The following is a 19,374-nucleotide window of genomic DNA, read 5'->3' on the forward strand; positions in this document are numbered from 1 at the left end:
CCCTACTAGGCAGCCAGATAGTCGGCAGGTATGACACAAACACACACACACATATATATATATATATATATATATATAGCATACTGTAGATATGTATACAGCGGGTAAAATAAGTATTGAAGGCACCAACATTTTTCTCAGTAAATATATGTGTAATGGGGCTATTTTAATAAAATTTTCACCGAATATCAGCAACGACCCATGCAATCCACACATGCAAAGAAATCAAACCATAAATGTCCATAAATTAAGTTATGTGTAATAATGTGAAATGACACAGGGAAAAAGCATTGACCACATGAAGAAAGGGATTTACAAAAAGGCATGGAAAGCCAAGACACCAGCTGAAATCTATCAGTAATTAGAAAGCAATCCTGCCCCTTGCCAGTGCAAATTAATATAAGATTGGTCAGTCCCAACTGATGGTCTCTAAAAAGGTTGGTGTGTTCAATACTTATTTTACCTGCTGTGTATATGTATGTGTGTGTATATGTATATATGTATGTATATATATATATATATATATATATATATATATATATATATATATATAAACAGTTAATAAATGGGGGTGCAAAATAGTGTAGCCATAACAATTGCGTGACTAAACACTGTAAATCACACATACAAGATAACAATGACTCATTCACATTGGATCAGCACATTTTTTTTGTAACATGCAGTAGTATGCATTTAGTATACATTTCTACAATGTTTTCAATTGTCTCTGTAATTACCAGTATTTGTACTGATGCTTCATAAGTGTTAAGATTCATAGAGAAATATATAAGTTCTCAGTGTAGCCTGGTGTGTGCACCCAGAAGCCACAAGGTGCCCTGCACTGCATCATGGCTGCAGTCTTGTTGTTTAATAATAACTAATCCATCTCTGTAATCCAAATCACATGAGCTTTCCTTCTAAACTGCTCAAGCCTTTAGTCAGACAAATTAATACAAAAATGATCACTGTATTAATTGTTGGCTACAGCCAAGTGAGTGTTTTCAATGTATAAACTTAAGGGTCAACAAAATCAAGTCAGTGGAATCAGGATATGTGGAGTATAATTCCGACATGAGTTGTTAGATTCTGATGAAACCCAACACCGACAAAGTTTGATGATATTTTCAATTTCAGATGATATCTTTATTCCATGAGATATCTTTATTCCATTTAGACTGCTGACATGAGCCATGAGCTCATTATTGAAATAACCGCACTGAGAGCCAAGCTTCAAGATGTAGAAGAGGAAACCAATGCTGCTGCAGCAGTGGTCAAGAAGCAGGTTCAGGATGAATATGAAGCCTTAGTGAGGACTCTCTTTGCTACATGCGTATCCCTAAAGGTGAATACAGTCTTGTCCATACATACTTTTTAAGTAATCTGTATGTTCCCTAAACATGTCACTTATGTTCCTTAAGCATTTCAGTAAAACAAGCCTTTTGTCCTAGTACTTGTGATGTCAGAGCAGTTGTGCTTTAGCTATGCTCAAAGTGAGTCCTACTCATAAATAACCCTTATGAATTAACCTTTAAGGGGCTTGTTAATCTAAAAATGAATTACTTACTAGACGGAAGTGAACACAGCATTGTACAATACACGCCACATACTATAAACACTACTGTTGTGTTCCCTCCCTTCTATACACAGCTTGTGCTGTTCTCAATGGTGTAACTACAACTAAATAGTTCTACTTATGAGTAACTGAACCTACTGACATTGCTGCACATCTTTCCTGCCACAACATGCCTACTTTTTGTTTCAGTGTAAAATAGACGAATACCACCTCAATATGAGCAAACACGTGACTGAACTCATCAATGACGTTCGGAAAAAAGGCGTGGAAGACATGTTCCTTCTGAAGAAACAATATGGTACTCTAAAGAATGACAATGCTCTGAAAAACACCATATCTGTGGTAAGTTACAGGTAACATAGGGAGAGATTTATGAAAGCTTGGTGAGAGAGAAAGTGGAGTACGTGACAGTTATAAGCTGATTGATTGGTACTTTATCTCTCTCTACTTTAGCTCTCTTCAAGCTTTCGTTAATCTCCTCCATAGTATCTTGAAATCAATGTTTCTGTTCTCTTACTTACAATGTTTGTTATTGGCCACAATCCTCGAATTTCAAAGTGTTTACTATGATGTGTTAGTTGATGAAATTTACTGAGCTTAAAATGCTAGCTATATTAGACATATTGTTATTTCAGTATTTAACATTTATTACAATGCCAGCATATTCCGTTGCACTTTACCATCTTGAACCAATGGCGAATTAGAGCATCCTTTTTTTCTCTTTAAAAATGTGTTTACAAAACATATACAAATGCCCAATATGAATATATAGGGGTAAATCTAATAGGGTCCGAGTTTATTCTGCAGGACAAACTCGGACCTTCTCACACATTTACAGGTCCGAGTTTGTCCCACAACTCGCCAAATGTAATAGCCTACAAATATATGAGTTTGAGGCTATTACATTGTGCGGGTTTTCTCGTATGAAAACTCAAACCTTGGACCTTGTAATGAAAGTTGCATTACAAGTTTTAAAGAAGTCTTCACAGATCAGTGATATCCGTGAAGGCTTATGTGTAAAAAAAAATAAAATGTTTTTTAAAAAGTTACATGGAGTCCCCTTCTAAAAGTACAACCAGCGCCAGGCTTTATTGAACCGTTCCTCATTTTGAAAATACAGGAGAAAAAACGTAGGGTTCCCCTGTATTTTCATCAACCAGCACCGGGCTCATTGAGCCGTTCCTGGTTGTAGAAACACAGTGGACAAAATTAATAGGAATCCCCTGTATTTTCATGTGTTTTTTTTTTTGTTTGTTTTTTTAAACACAGAAGCCTTCATGGATCTCGCTGATCTGTGCATGTTTCTGTGTAAATTGGACCTGCTCAAGCTATAGTCGCTAGCCTGAAGCAGGTTTATTATTTTACGAGTTTTAGGGTTATAATAGCGTGCGTGTTAAAAACTCGCACTCTGTTACATTACCGGAGTTGTATCCTCACAATAGTAAAACAACTGGATACGAGTTTTGCCATTGCAAATTGTGAGAGTTCGAGATACATGCAAGTTGGCATGTTCTTGGACCCTATTACATTGGCCGAGTTTACAAAATGTGCGAGTTTAGCACTAAACACGCATATTTTGTAAACTCGGACCCTATTAAATTTTGCCCATAATTTGTTCTGCATGGAGGATCACATCAATCCCATTCCTTTCCTGTAAGTCCACGAAACAGGAGCAACTAACCCAGGTGTATCTAAGGTTGAGGAAATCTAGACAAACATACACTCACTCACACTCCTTCTCCCTCTCCCTCTCTCCTTCTCCCTCTCCTTCTCCCCCTCTCCCTCTCTCTGTAAAAGTCATGGAATAGATGCCTAGTATAGCATAGACCCCTTCTAGCCCGGTAAAGTGAGACAACTTGATGTGTCATTGATTCCACAAGTGGACGGAAAACCTCTGGAGAGATGTTGACCCATGCTGTCTGGATAGCTTCCCACAGCTCTACCTGATATTTGTAGGTGCAGGATCTTGGGTGCGAATGGACCTCTCAACCTCATCCCATAAATGTGCTCATGTCGAGCAAACTTGGTGGCCAATCCATTCATCTGAACTCTCCAGAATGCTCTTGAAACCAATTCTGGACAACTTGGGACTGATGACATGGTGCATTATCCTGCTGGATTTTTCTATCATTGTGGGGTAGGTGAAAGGCTGCAAATGGTAACCACGCAATGCAACATAGTGGTTACCGGTCAATGATGTGTCCAGACAGACCAGTGGGCCCAACCCATGCCACGTGAACACATCCCACACCATTATGGAACCAGCCTGCGCGATGCTCTGATGACAACTGGGATTCATGACTTTATGGGGTCTGCGCCAAACCTGAACCCGCCCATCAACCCAAAACAACTGGAACCATGACTCATCAGACCATGACATGTTCCCAGTCCCCTAGGGCCCAATTAGCACAAGCCCAGGTGTCCTGTGTCGCAATGTTATGGTGCATACGCACGGTCAGATTTGCTAGATCATCGTTATTGATGAACGATTTTAACATCGATTTGACTGATTTTATCAACGATGAACGATTATTGACATTAATTAATATGAATGAAATCGTCAAAATCATACTGCAAACACAGTCGATGTCAGATATCGTTAGCTGACATGCGGGAACGCGCATCGTTGGTTGATACATCCCCAACATGTCAAAGGTATGAACGATTGAATGATTTTTACAATTGTTATCGTTATCGTTCATATCTTTAAGAAAATCTGACCGTGTGTATGCACCATTTTACATACATTTGGATTATGGATGCGCTGCAGTCCCACTTCTGGAGCTGCCACTGTCTGTCACACATTTAGCACGCAGTCACTGCGGAGGGGCTTTCCGAACTGGCTGGCACAGCAGGCTAACCCCCCCCTCCCCATCACATCATTGCAACTGGGGGAAAGCCGTGGATGTAGATGTGTGGGAGGTGGGGGTAAGGTTGGGGCTGACCCCCACCTCATTGCTGTCCACCTGTCAGGACTCTAGAGGGTATTTGGTTCGGACTAGCCAGCCCTTCATGTGGACAAAGCTGAAGCAGTGACGCGATCATGATGGTGACAGTCGATGGCTGTCACTGCAGTGCCCACGGAGCTGCCATGGTAGTTTGCACGTGAAGGCTTTGGCCACCAGAGATACAAGGATCCCTTTCTGGTGACACTGGCAGCCCTGATTATAATTTACCATTATGGGAATTTAAATATTGTGTGTATATATAAAGTATGTATTTAAGTATCTGACTTGTTTTGTTTGTTTGTTTGTTTGTTTGTTTTTTGGGGGGGGGCTGTAATGTTTGCCTAAGGGCTTCTGACTCCTAAATCCACATCTGGCCACGGCTCCAGGAAGGTGAAAGATTATCCAAAAGAAACTGGTAGCCAGCAATTACAGTTAGATGGTTAGGCAGCTTTTATTCTGAGTGGAAGTTTTTGTTTAGCTTGTACCACGTTTTCAGTGCAGAAAGAAGGCAAATGAAAAACATATGAATAAATGCATAGGGCATTAAAAAGAAAAATCTGAGGACATTTGTATGCAGCTTGTATGTTTACACAATATTATGGTAATATAATCTATATACTTTGTTTTAAAAAAGATCACCATCCATTTTAACACTAGAAACAGAAGTAGTTAAACAATCATCTAATTTTTCTATAAAACACTAAACTCAATGCATCAGTATGGCTCTGGAACAGTCGGTTTAGATTTTTAATTAAAAAACATTTTTTAATTCTGCAAATTTTCACTTTGTGTGGTAGTAATGAGGAAACACCGCAGCCACAAATAGGCCTGATTCAGAGACTGAAAATCAGCAATAGCCTCTGCGCAGCAGGAGGCGTCTAGTGTAAAAAGAAGCTTACTGCTGGCATCGCAGATCCAAGGGTTGCATGTGAAGAGGCAGCATTGGATCTACATCACGGCCATCAGTTGCAGCATCGGACATCTGAGTGCGGCTATCGGCTGAAGCTACTCAGAATGGCGGCCTCATCGCCTCTGCCGAGGCCAGTAAATCTGTGTCGGAAGACGAAGTAACTGTCCTCGGCACTACCACAAAACAAAACAGTCCTCTGCTCCACCCCGGGACGCCTGCAGCCTGTCGATCAGGCTGTAGCATCCAGGGCACTGCAAGCGACATCACAGGACGAGATCTGCATATGCCCAGTGTGGCTTCTGCACATGTGCAAATCTCAAACCATCGGAGATGTATGTGAACATCAGAATTCCATGCATCTCTGAGTTAGGCCCAAAGTGCTGAAGAGGCAACATACTGTAAGGAAGTACTCCTTTTAGGGTTGTAGGAGAGACAAAGGGCAAAATTTACTAAGTGGCGGGTTCTAAACCCCGGCCGTTTGGTGGCGGTTTTGCTATCCGCAGATTTATTAAGGCCAAAACCACCGTCAAAACAAATTTTAGTGTAGAATAGAACAGGGCTGTCATTTAGGGCAAAATTTGCAAAGCGAGGGTTCTAAACTCCGGTGGTTTTGACGGCGGATTCTAAATCCCGGGGGTTCGACGGCGGTTTCTAAATGGCAGCCCTGTTCTATCATATTCTAAAATTTGTTTGCAGCGGTTTTGGCCTTAGTAAATCTGCGGATAGCAAAACTGCCGCCAAACCACCAGGGTTTAGAGCCTGCCGCTTAGTAAATTTTGCCCTTAGAAACCACTGCCAAACAGCCACAAAACCCCGGGGTTTAGAACCGCCGTCAAACCGCCAGGGTTTAGAACCCGATGCTTAATGAATTTTAATAGAGATATTGTTGTACCTCTGCGCTCAACCTTATGATGTATGTCTATATGCAGAATAACTACTTGTAGTCAGTGTTTACTCATACAATATTAAATTTATTAAAATATAGGTTTCAAGAAGAGTATTAAAATTTGATGCACCTTGCAATAATTGTAGGCACGTAGTGGTCAAGTGCGTGTTTTTTATTTTTATTATTATGGCTGGCCGGCTATTTGCTGGCACAGTCTTCCGGCATTATGTCCGTGCACTCGGTTTGAGGGAGGTGTCCCGGCACTGCGGCGGCTCCTGGTTATATGCTGTGATCGCAGGTCATTTCAGCTTGCCAGTCCTGTGCCGCCTCCGTGCACACTGGGTTCGTGGGTTAAGGTTGTTTGAATCCTGATGATGAAATATCCGTGTACTAGGTACCAACGTGTTTCGGCTTTGTAAAGCCTTTTGTAAGGTGTATACACTGACATTTCATCATCAGGATTCAAACAACCTTAACCCACGAACCCAGACACACGGAGGAGGAGGGTGCACGGAGGCGGCACAGGACTGGCAAACTGAAACAAACCGCGATCACAGCATATAACCAGGAGACTATCACCCCGCCCGGCAAGGAAGCGTAAGTGCCGACGGGCCCAGGCAGCCTGACATCATTGAAAACTGCAGCACCGCTGAACATTAGGGAGCATCTCACCAGACAATACCCACGATCAATCACCAAGAACATACAGGACAAGTACAAACTCTGTCCTAACAGAGATCATACATATATGATCTCTTATTACCAGGAATTTTTCACCAATTCACTATTGTTTTTTTTCAATAGCCCCCTTCCTATTCCCCCACTGTATATCACATTGCCCCTGTCCATCACACACATCCAACCACTCCCTCCCTCTGTTGTTAATTTTGTGCCTACAATACTTGTCCTGTTATGTGGGTTTACATCCAAAGATCATCAGCCGGCCGGCAATAATAATAAAAATAAAAAACACACACTTGACCACTACGTGCCTACAACTACTGCAAGGTGCATCAAATTTTAATACTCTTGTTGAAACCTATATTTTAATAAATTTAATACTGTACGAATACACACTGACTACAAGCAGTTATTCTGCATATAGACATACATCATAAGGTTGAGCGCAGAGGTACCACAATATCTCTATTAATACTTTCTACCGAGGTTGGTTACCTCACGTACCTGCAGCTGCTCCCGCCGCAAGAGAACCAGCTCTTTGAGCGCTTAGGCACACAAAACACTCTAAAGTTTAGTAAATTTTGCCCATTGGATGATGCATTACATGTAAATGTAAAGTTTGTTACATATGTACAGAGTTTTGTTTACATGTGTTTATGGCAGTCTGCTGGATGAACACTTATGCAAAATATATGTAAAATATTTGTATAATGCAGTTTTGCATTTCATATATAATTTGTATTATTTTTTTCAAAATCTCTTAAAAATATATGTATATTTGTAAAAATAAAACTGGTGGGTTGGTAGTGTTCATAAATAGCTTTGTTACAAAACTAGTTCTTGATCGAGAAAAATAAAAACTACTTTAAAAAATAAAATTATAAAATATATATTTTTTCTTATTAGCAAGACAAGCTGCAATCTGTAAGAGATGAGAATAGCCAACTTCAAGCATTAGTCTGCAAACTGAAAGCTTTGTATAAGTGGAAAATTACAGCCAAGGAAGGTCTGTTACGGGGGAAGCTGAGAACTGCGGAAAAGGTACTTTGTATTTTGGGCTGACAGGTGAGCATGTTAAATACAAATCAGGAAGACACACGGGTTTGATGCATTTTCTTTTTTATACAACCAGCGAGACTTCATTCATTTATATTATAGCCTATTTTTGTGTTGACAAAAAAAAAAACTAATGTACCACAATGCAACTGTCAACACAGATTAAAAAAAAAGCAAGTGATAAAAACATTGATGAACGAGCCTCAGGTGGTGTTTGTCTATAGCCAGCAATTTCCTCTGGAATTAGATCTTACATATTGGCCAGGTCATAACACACTTCGCAAACAAAGCTGCACAAAATCTGGGACTTATTAATGCTCAGTGTCTGTGTCTGTGTGATACCCTAGAGCTTGCGACAAGAAAGTTTTGTAGAATTTGATACAGTGCCTTATGCAATATCTATTCAGTCAGGCCAGACAGTAAGCTACAGCATTGCTGTCTACTATCAAATATCATTGACCCTACAAATATAGAAATATTCTCTCTTCATATTAACTGGTATCTGTCACTGGGAAGCATAAATAGCCCAATCATATCATTAAGCCATTTCACACTGTATCACAAGCTGCATCACTGACACAGAGGAGGTCTGAAGTGACACAGATAGAGCCTAGAGAGACACAGGGGGAGACTAGAGTGACACAAGGGGGTGCCCATAGTGACACGAGGGCCCCCGGAGTGACACGGGGGAGCCTGGAGTGACAGTGGAAACCCAGGGTGATGCAGGACCCTGGAGAGACACAAGGTAACACAGGGTGGGCCAGAAGTGACACAGGGGGGCTTGAGGTGATATGGGGGGGCTGGAGGTGACATGTGGGGCTTGAGGTGACACAGGGGGCCTGACGTGACAAGGGGGGAGCCTGGTGAGACACAGAGGAGGCCTGGAGTGACACAGGGTGAGCCTGGAGTGACACAGGGTGAGCCTGGAGTGACACAGGGGGGGAGGCCTGGAGTGACACAGGGGGGGAGGCCTGGAGTGACACAGGGGGGGAGGCCTGGAGTGACACAGGGGGGGAGGCCTGGAGTGACACAGGGGGGGAGGCCTGGAGTGACACAGGGGGGGAGGCCTGGAGTGACACAGGGGGGGGCATGGAGTGACACAGGGGGGGAGGCCTGGAGTGACACAGGGGGGGAGGCCTGGAGTGAGACACGGGGGGAGCCTAAAGTGACACAGGGTGGGCTTAATGTGACACAGAGGAGGTCTGGAATGACACAGGGGGAGTCTGGAGTGACAGAGAAGAAGGCCTGGAGTGACACAGGGTGGGCCTGGAGTGACACAGGGGGGGGAGGCCTGGAGTGAGACACGGGGGGAGCCTAAAGTGACACAGGGTGGGCTTAACGTGACAGAGGAGGTCTGGAATGACACAGGGGGAGTCTGGAGTGACAGAGAAGAAGGCCTGGAGTGACACAGGGTGGGCATGGAGTGACACAGGGTGAGCCTCGAGTGATACAGAGGGAGCCTGGAGTGACATTGTGGGCCTGGAGTGACACAGGGGGAATCTGGAGAGACACAGGGGAGTCAGGAGTCACACAGGGGGGCCTTGAGAAACATAAAGGAGGTCTGGAATGACACGGGGGGCAGTCCCTTAATAAGACAAGAGAGCTCGGACCCCTAGATATACACCCCTGCTTTCGTGTTTAATTTTTCATTTTGTAATAGGAAATGTTCTGTGAAATCACTTCACCTAAAACAATAAGTATATAAATTAATACACTTTGCCACCAATCACCACATTGTTAAATTTTCCCCAAATATGGAAAAGAAACAGTTGCTGCAGGTAAAGATACTGTTGTGTTTCCTCATCATCCAGGACACTGCTAAACTGACGCTGGGTTAGGTGGGCTGGGCCATAGGAGTAGGCACTAGAAAGTTAATCTGATTTGTTCCACCCCCACTTAACCACTTTATGTGGCTTTTTTAGGAACATGTCTCAGCTCTTGTTTACAGGGCTCAGGCACTCAGAGCGGGTCCCAGTAGTTAGAAGGTAGAAAAACACGCTCTGCCCTTGCTTTCACATGCTGCTAATGTCTGCAAACTTTGCGAACAGATCACCAGTTCTCTCACGGAAGGCTCTGGGATCTGGCACATAAGAAACCTAGGGGGTAGGTTCTCCCTCAGATATGTCAGCCACTGCCTACTTGTGAGTAGTGCTGGTCTGGTATGATAGAAGTCCCCACAGCGCCGCGTGTGAGCGGACCCTGTATCAAGGTATTCCCTTTCACAAAAAAGCATTCTCAGACAGCAGTGGTGATGAGCCCCTTCCCCCTTGGCGATCTCCCGTTGGTTGGGATGCAGAACCATTGCACCAGACCAGTGCTGCAGCTCCGGACAACCAAGACTGCTGAGCAGTTGAGTGGTTGTGGGCTAAGGGGGTAGAAAGGGGAAGTTTATTTTCAATTAGTATGACAACACTGTGTGTACGAGATTATTTCTGCACTTTTTCTTTGTCAATATCTATCTATCCATCCATCCTATATTCACAATCTCCTGATAAAGGCAAGTTCAGAGTTGATGCTGGTTCAGCACTTGGTAGTGGTCAGGGAAACATTGGAATCTCATGGGAATCCAAAGTCCAATGTCATACCATCTTCGATACTTGCAAGCAGCAAGTCTTTTTTCCTCCAGAGAAGGTTCAGGATCTCTAGTCCCTGATCAGAACTGTAATTCAGCTATCACAGGTTTCAATCCTCAGCTGTATGAAATTCCTGGGAAAGATTGTGGCATCGTTCAAGGCAGTTCAATGCCAGGTTCCATGCTTGGGAACCTCGTTTGGACAAGCAGTTTTTCCATTTGTCACCTCATATGCAACAATCTCTCCAGTGGTGGCTACAGTTTCAGAACTTGTCCATGGGAAATCCCTTCTGGATTTGGGATTGGACCCTGGTCATCACTGATGCCATTTTGATTGGTTGGAGAGAAGTGACTCTGTCTTCTGCTCCAGGGCTGTTGGTCCAAGTCCAAGGCACTGCTCCCAATCAACATTCTAGAACTAAGAGCAGTCAGACTAGCTCTTCTTCAAGCTCAGGACATCCTGCATTTGAAGTCGGTCCACATTCAATCAGACAATGCCACCACTGTGGCACATATGAATCGCCAGGGAGGCACTCAGAGTCCAGGGTTTAGAAGTAATCCCGCACTGGACTAAGATGAGATACTATATCAACAACCAACTTATTCTAGAACAATCAGTGTATAATTTCGAAAAATATATATTTATTATTTATAGTTGGCGGTGCTCCCCAGGAAATGTAAATGAATACACAACTGAGGCACTCAGAGTCACCAGGAGGAGGTGGCTCAAATCTTTTCTTGGGCAGTGGCCAGAGTAACAGCTATATCGGCCATCCACATTCTTTGGGTGGAGAACTGGGAGGCAGACTTTCAAAGTCGTCACTCAGTGCACTCGGGGTACTGGGAACACCATCAGGAAGTTTTGCAGACCATAGCAGGACTGGTTGGGGTATGTCTGATATAGACCTAATGGCCTCTCGCCTCAAAAAGAAGTTGCCAATCTACGGAGCATGGTCCAGAGACCCTCGGGCAAGTTTTGTGGATGCTCTGTTGGTTCCATGGTCCTTCAGGCTGGAGTTTTCCACCTCTATCTATGGTGGTCAGAGTACTTCAGAAGGTTCAGCGAGAGGGTCTCCTGGTCATTCTCATTACCCCGGATTGGCCAAGTCGAGTGTGGTACTTGTCTTTGCAGCGTCTCCCCCTCAGAGAAGATCTACTTTGACAAGGACCATGTCTTCACCCCAGTTCCGTGGCGTGGCTCTTGGGACCAAGATCTTGAGAGCACGGGAGTTTTCAAAACTAGTGTTTTCTACTATGCTCCAGGTTAGGAAGCCAGTTACTCTATGTCCAAGATTTATCACCAGGTCTTTTTTCTGGTGTAAACGTACTCACCTTTCGGCCAATGTCTTCCGTCTCTCTTGTCCTTTTTGCATGAGGGACTGTCAAAAGGTCTTCAGCTGTCTTCTTTAAATGGGCAGGTATCTGCCCTTTCTGTGCTTTTTCATAAGCGTTTAGCAGTTATTCCGGAGGTGCAGATTTTTCTGCAGGGGGGTTTTGCACATCCACCCACCTTACATTCCTCCTATTACCTTTTGAACTTCTGGATTTCATTGAGTTATGTTACCTTACTTTTAAGGTTGCTTTCTTTCTAGACATCGCTTTGACCAGAAGGGTGTCGGAACTGGCAGCTCTGTCCTGTACGCCTCCCTTAATTATTTTTAATTCTGATAGGGTAGTGTTACGGACTAAGCTGTCAATCTTGCCTAAGGTAGTCTCCAAGTTTCACCTGAACCAGGACACCGTTCTTCTTCTTCTTTTTTTTTTCCAACTCTTTGCTTCATTGCTTAGCTGTGGTGAGGGCATAACGGGTTTAAATTCATCGTACCTCGGTCTGATTCTCTATTAGTGCTGGTGGATGCTCCTAAGCTTGGCTTCCAAGCATTCTGTTGCTAGATGTGTTTAGGCAGCTATTAGTAAGGCCTATCTGTCCTTGGATATGCTGGCTCCTACTTTGCTCTGGGCCCTTTTGACACGTGTTTTGGGCCACTTGGGTGGTTCGCCTTGGTGCTTCAGTGGAACAGTTGTGCAGGGAGACAAACTGGTCTTCTGTGCATACAATCACCAAGTTTTGCCCTTTTCATACTTTTGGTTATGCTGAGGCTGGTTTCGGCGAATGTGTTTTATGTGCGGCCCTGCTTGGGAGGCCTCTCTGTGTTAGGCTTGCTTTGGGAAATCCCAGCGTCAGATTAGCAGTGCCCCCCAGATCGGATGATTAAGAAATTTAATTTGTTATACACTCACCGTAAAATCCTCCCCTTGTCATCCATCTGGGGGACACTGTGATCCCTCCCTTTCTAGTCTTTTTCTGTTTTTGTTGAGTTAATGGTTGTTAGAGTAGTGCTCCTCCAAGCAGCTTTATTAAAATAAATGATGCTTCAGGGAAGCATATGAGGGGTTAAGGGCGGGGGGGGGGGGGTTTGCAACAACAACAACCAGATGATTAACTTTCTAATGCCTTTTCCTGTGGCCCAGATGGATGACAAGAAAAGGACTTTACTGTGAGTACATAAAAAATCAAATTTTTAGCCAAATAGTAATTTTATCCTTACAAAATTAATTTCAGATCCCGCAACTTTTTTTATGATATTAGATTTTTCAAAATGAGACCATCAATTATTTTCTTGTCAAATATGATTGTTAAACAAATTCTATGGTTTACAATGAATGAACCATGGGAGATTTTAAAGGTGGGGGTGTGAAGTCTCGGGAAAGGCAGACCGAGTGAACCAAAGTCACAGTTAGCTACTCCTACGTTTACCTCTGCTCAGTCCATAAAGATGGTCACCATCACACCAAACCTCCTGTGGGCCAATCTCTGTCAAAAACAACAATCAAAATTTACGCTGGCATAATGGAGATCCCATTTAAACTTTGCTGTTCTAATCTGCTCTGCTGTTTTATTTGCCATATTGTAATGATCAGGATGCTGCTCTGAGCAAAAAGGAAGGTGTGAAGCTACAGCTGACAGCAGAGCAAGAGGTGGTCTTATTACAGCAGCAGCTCACGGTTGCAACAGCAGCTCTGACAAGAACACAGGCCGAGGCCAGCAAAGTGAAAGAGCAACTGATCAGACAGGTACACGAGTTCCAGTCCCAGCTTTACTTGCACTGTGTTTTCATTTACATGCAAATTTTTCCTCAAAAAAGAAATGTGCACAGAAAAATGTGTATATTCTCCCATATGCGGAGTTGTATGAGATAAGATCGCTCTACCTGCCCTGTTCTAGAACAAAGTTTACTCCTCCAAACAGATACATTGTTATTTACGTCTGATCAGCATGGGGCGTATTAGCGTGAAGACACCCTCACTGAACGTTGCCTTCATCAGAACACCCTGTTATAATTAGAGATGTACAGTTTTATATGAGGTCCCTGAAATGCATAGCAGGGACACTGGACCTAGTTAACCCAGTTGCTTTAGTAGCAATACCACTATTATCTGCTTATTTTAGTATAATTGCCAACTTATGCGTCCAATACAAAAACAAAATAACTTGCTCTATGTGCTGCCATTCTTCTACTCTAGCACTTTCCAGTTAAAACACTATTGCATGGGACCTGCTTAGTTCCCTAGGAAATACAGCAGGTGTTATAGATATGATCCGAGTTAAAACCTGTAAAGCTGGCCACACATCTAAAGATTATCTGTCCAACCAGCCAACTAGTTGATTGGTTGGAATGAAAATCTGGTAAGGAATACAATCAGCAATTTGCTCCCAAACGCTGGAAAATGGACCAAAACTGTTGTTTGAACAAATCGTTTAGATCAAACATTTAACAAACTTGTCTGAACGACCATTTTCATCTGTTTTCTGGCATTTAGGAGCAAATTGCTGATCATCATTTACTCCCATTCCTTACCAGATTTTCATTCCAACCAATCAACAAGTTGGCTGGTTGGATGTAAGTTGGTCTAGTGTGTGGCCAGCTTTAGTCTGAATAGATTTTTGCTTATGATGACCAGACATGAGAAGTACTCGTACCATAACGAGCTCTGAAATAATTCTGAAAAGAAGCAGCTCTGACAGAAAGTGATATTATTTACATAATATGCTATTGACTACTAATCTCAGTAAATTTCACACCTTGAAACATATATTGTATTGATTATTAATTAGAGACAGCATTGCATGATGAATAAGATTTGCCGGAATCCTTCACCGTGTCCTTAGTGGAAATAAAGTTTCTATTATCTCCCATAAAGCACAGATTGTGCCATGGAGGTCTGAAACTGTCACATTTTTGCTATAAGCTTCTTGGTACCCTCCCTAACATGCCATTTTCACATGGCTGCTTATTTTTCATGGTTGGCCTTTTGTAGAAAAAGTCACAATATTATCACCCTCCTGGATATGAATTGTCTTTAAAATCATTTTCTTCATCTGCTTGGTGCCTTTCTATAACCTTTTGTCAGATTTTCTTTGTATATTCATGACGATGCTTTTGTTTGATGAAGATTCTCTATCAAATTGGGACATTAACAGACAGTTGTGTTCATTTTGAAATAAATTGAAACTCAGGTTTACTACAGTTAGTTAGCTGTGTGTCCTGCGAAGGCAACTGATTGCACTAGGTTTGTTTGGTTTTTTTTTAGATATATTGGGCAAAATTTACTAAGCGGCGGGTTCTAAACCCCGGCGGTTTGGTGGCGGTTTCTAAATAAAAGCTCTGTTCTATTCTATTCTAAAATGTGTTTTGACAGCGGTTTTGGCCTTAGTAAATCTGCAGATAGCCAAACCAACGCCAAACCGCCGGGGTTTAGAACCCGCTGCTTAGTAAATTTTGCCCATTGTAGCAATAGGGGTTGATACGATTTTTTTTTTTTTCTTTACTTTAAATTACAGAATTTATTTCTTGTTTATCATTGGTGAATCCATATCTCACTTATTTATATCTTCACATGTGGGATGTGGCAGCGTGAGGCACAGGATGCCATTGCCCATCGCAGATCAGTTCTGTGGATGGAATGTACCATAGTCACATATACTGTATAACAGGGGGGAATCTGCAGACTTAGGGGCAACATCTCCACTTCTAAAAACCTGCACTTTAGTACATATACCCCTTAGTGTGTATGCTGTGCCCTCTGTACAACAAACATCAGGTTGGCAGCTAGAGGCCGATTACACTGACATGTCATGTAACTTACTTTTTTCGGAGGGGATGGCTGCCTTGAGTTACTGGGGGCACTGTATGCATGATGTGAACTGGAGTACTGTAATGTGGCATAATATGAGCAGGCACAATACAATGTGACATATGAATTGGGGAACTACTTGGCATACTGTGAACAGGAAAACTACAGTGTGTAGAGATGCTATACATCCTGGCTTTTCCAGGATTGTACCGCTTTTTAACCTTGACTTCGGCATGCCCAGAAAACGGGGCCGACACATCCGTTTTCTGTAATGCATGTCAGTTATGCTGCAGCTTTTGGACCACTGTGACCGACATCCCAGGACCTGATCTGCACATGGTGCAGATCAAAAAACATTGTAGATATGTAAATCTCTGAATGAGGCCCAGAGAGCATAGGTTGAGATACAGAGTGAGAGCATAGATAGAGACTGCACTGGTGAGGCTGCTAACTGTGCACCAGTCTCTGACAGTGACACGCACACAGGGCCTAATTCAGACCCGCTCGCGAGCGCTGAGCGCTCGCAAGCGGGTCGATGTTGGCCAAGTGCGCATGTGCGAGACCCGAATAATGACGGCCAAGCCGTCGTTATGGGTCTCGCACCAAAGGGGGCGTGCTGTCGATGGTGAGTGACAGCACACCCCCTTTGGTGGGCGTGCCGGGGGCGTGGCTGCCCAGACGGAGGCGTTCCCATGGGAACGCCTACCATCTGGGGCCGGCCCCACTGACATCACAAGTGATGTCAGTGGGAGTGCTTTTGGCTCTGATAGAGCCAAAAGCACTCCAGGGCTTGCGGCAACGAGACCCTACCACAAGGGTGTCGTCGCAAGCCCGATGGTCGCGATGGTCTTGACCATCGCGACCATCATTTTTTTGCCGCTCACTATAGCTGTGGGTGGTTACCCACAGCTATGCGAGCGGCCAGGAGGCCGCTCTTAAATTCAGAAGGCCGGCCCTGATTCAGAGCGAGCTCTCTGTCAGATCGTCCGGCTCTGAATCAGGGCCACAGTCACTGTAGAATTACAAACAGAGGGTCTGAGAATAGAGTAAAAAGATCAAGTAACATGGTCACACCATGTTGCAATGCAAGGGGTGCAAATACATTTCTTTTGCATGCAGGGTAAATACTGGCTGCCTTTGCATGTAGCCCAATGCTGGACAGTTTTATTTTACACTGCAATTTAGATTTCAGTTTGGACACACCCCTCCCAAATCTAACTTTCTGCACATTTTATATCTGTGGTTTCACCAAGATGCACAGTTACTTACTATATCTTACTGTATTCCCAAATCTGAATAAGGCCCAGAGTCAACACAGACTATACTGAATATGTATAGTATATTCAGAGCCGTAACTAGACTTTTTGGTGTCCTGTGCCAGAAAGAGCTTTGGCGCCCCCCCTCATTTTTCAAAGTGACATAATGCACCCAAAAAAGGGGAATGGCCTCATGGGGAAGAGATGAGGTAGGCCAGGAGATGCTGGGGATGAAATAAGAGAAAGCTACAAGTGAGAAGGATAATAAGCAGAAATCTGGCAGGCCCAAACAGCGCCCCCTGACCTGTGGTGCCCTGTGCGATGGCACCGGCCGCACTACCCTAGCTACGGCCTTGAGTATATTATATATAGTCTGTTTTCAGGAGGGTGCCTTCGTGTCTGCTGACTGCCGTTGTGTTTTTTTTTTTTTTTTTTTTATCACTTGAACTGAGGGCCTGATTCAGACCCGTTCGCTAGATGCGTTCGCACGCTGCCAAAGTGTGCAAATTCCACGATCGCACAGTAAGGCATTAGCACGCCCACTACGTCTTGGCGTGAGATCGCAGTGTATATTAGATGCCCACCAACCTGTCTTAAGGCGCCCACATATACACGTCATTTCCAGGATGTGTATGGAACAATCGGTAAAATCGAGTACCAACGGTAGCATACACAGCACTTGTGGCTGACCATACCCTACCGCAAGCACTGCTAGTGCTTCAGTGTCTAAATCAACCATGTGACATGTACTATGACGCTGCGTCTTAATTATGCATGCCTCTAAAACGGCGTTAAGACGCTCAGACACGCCTGCGTTCGAACAACCGCTCCCCTGTTTCCATCGACCAACCCCTGTCACCACCCACAAATGGCTCATTCTGTCACTCAAGTTAGCAAGGTGTCTATGCACATGGGGCGGTCACTTCGCAATCGCATTGACTGGTTCGCTCACGTGCACTGTGTTGCATACGCAAGCGCACATTGCAAACAGCAGGCTGCGTGCGAACGCATCCTAGCAAGCGGGTCTGAATCGGGCCCCAAGTTCTTGGCTTAGTTTGACAAATCTCACCTTACAATATAAGGGGGAGAGAGATTTTATTTTATTTGAAGTTGCACTTTTCTTGGACTCCTGGCTTTACTACTAAATGCTACTCAAAACTAAATATAAACTAAACGACTCATACTCTGCAATAAGGGACAAAATATATATACAGTCAGGTGCATAAATATTGGGACATTGACAGAAATTTTATATTTTGGCCTCTATTCACCACCACAATGGCTTTGAAATGAAACAAACAAGATGTGCTTTAACTGCAGACTTTCAGATTTAATTTGAGGGTAATTACATCCAAATCAAGTGAACGGTGTAGGAATTACAACGGTTTCTATATGTGCCTCCCACTTTTTAAGGGGCCAAAAGTAATGGGACTATCAACTCAAACGCTATTTCATGGACTGGTATGGGCTATTCCCTCGTTATTTTATTATCAATTAAGCAGGTAAAAGGTCTGGAGTTGATTCTAGGTGTGACATTTGCATTTGGAATCAGTTGCTGTCGACTCTCAATATGAGATCCAAAGAGCTGTCACTATCAGTGAGGCAAGCCATCATTAGGCTGAAAAATCAAAATAAACCCATCAGAGAGATAGCAAAAACATTAGGTGTGGCCAAATCAACTGTTTGGAACATTCTTAAAAAGAAAGAACGCAACGGAGAGCTCAGCAACACCAAAAGACCTGGAAGACCATGGAAAACAACTGTGGTGGATGACAGAAGAATTATTTCCCTGGTGAAGAAAAACCCCTTCACAACAGTTATCCAAATCAAGAACACTCTCCATGGAGGTAGGTGTATATGTGTCAAAGTCAACAATCAAGAGAAGACTTCACAAGAGTGAATATAGAGAGTTCACCACAAGATGTAAACCATTGGTGAGCCTCAAAAACAGGAAGACCAGATTAGAGTTTGCCAAACAACATCTAAAAAAGCCATTACAGTTCTGGAACAACATCCTATGGACAGATGAGACAAAGATCAACTTGTACCAGAGTGATGGGAAGAGTATGGAGAAGGAAAGGAACTGCTCATGATCCAAAACATACCACCTCATCAGTGAAGCATGGTGGTGGTAGTTTCATGGCATGGGCATGTATGGCTGCCAATGGAGCTGGTTCCCTTGTATTTATTGATGATGTGACTGCTGAAAAAAGCAGCAGAATGAATTCTGAAGTGTTTCGGGCAATATTATATGCTCATATTCAGTGAAATGCTTCAGAGCTCATTGGACGGCGCTTCACAGTGCAGATGGACACTGACCCGAAGCATACTGCAAAAGCAACCAAAGAGTTTTTTA

The 19,374-nt window shown here is 43.4% G+C and overlaps 1 protein-coding gene across 5 annotated transcripts in view; it reads left to right on the forward strand.

The window, feature by feature from the left end:
• LOC148537665 (uncharacterized) overlaps positions 1 to 19,374 on the forward strand; it is a 259,972-nt gene that overhangs the window by 192,626 nt on the left and 47,972 nt on the right. For all 5 annotated transcript variants that reach the window (XM_088460467.1, XM_088460468.1, XM_088460466.1 and 2 more), the window contains 4 exons: positions 1,175 to 1,342; positions 1,763 to 1,915; positions 7,905 to 8,039; positions 13,549 to 13,701. In XM_088460467.1, coding sequence (XP_088316593.1) covers positions 1,175 to 1,342; positions 1,763 to 1,915; positions 7,905 to 8,039; positions 13,549 to 13,701 — 609 coding nt within the window. The remainder of the gene's footprint in view (positions 1 to 1,174; positions 1,343 to 1,762; positions 1,916 to 7,904; positions 8,040 to 13,548; positions 13,702 to 19,374) is intronic.

The sequence above is a fragment of the Taudactylus pleione genome, unplaced genomic scaffold, assembly GCF_031769625.1.
Source record: "Taudactylus pleione unplaced genomic scaffold, aTauple2 ptg000046l, whole genome shotgun sequence".
NCBI lineage: Eukaryota > Metazoa > Chordata > Amphibia > Anura > Myobatrachidae > Taudactylus > Taudactylus pleione.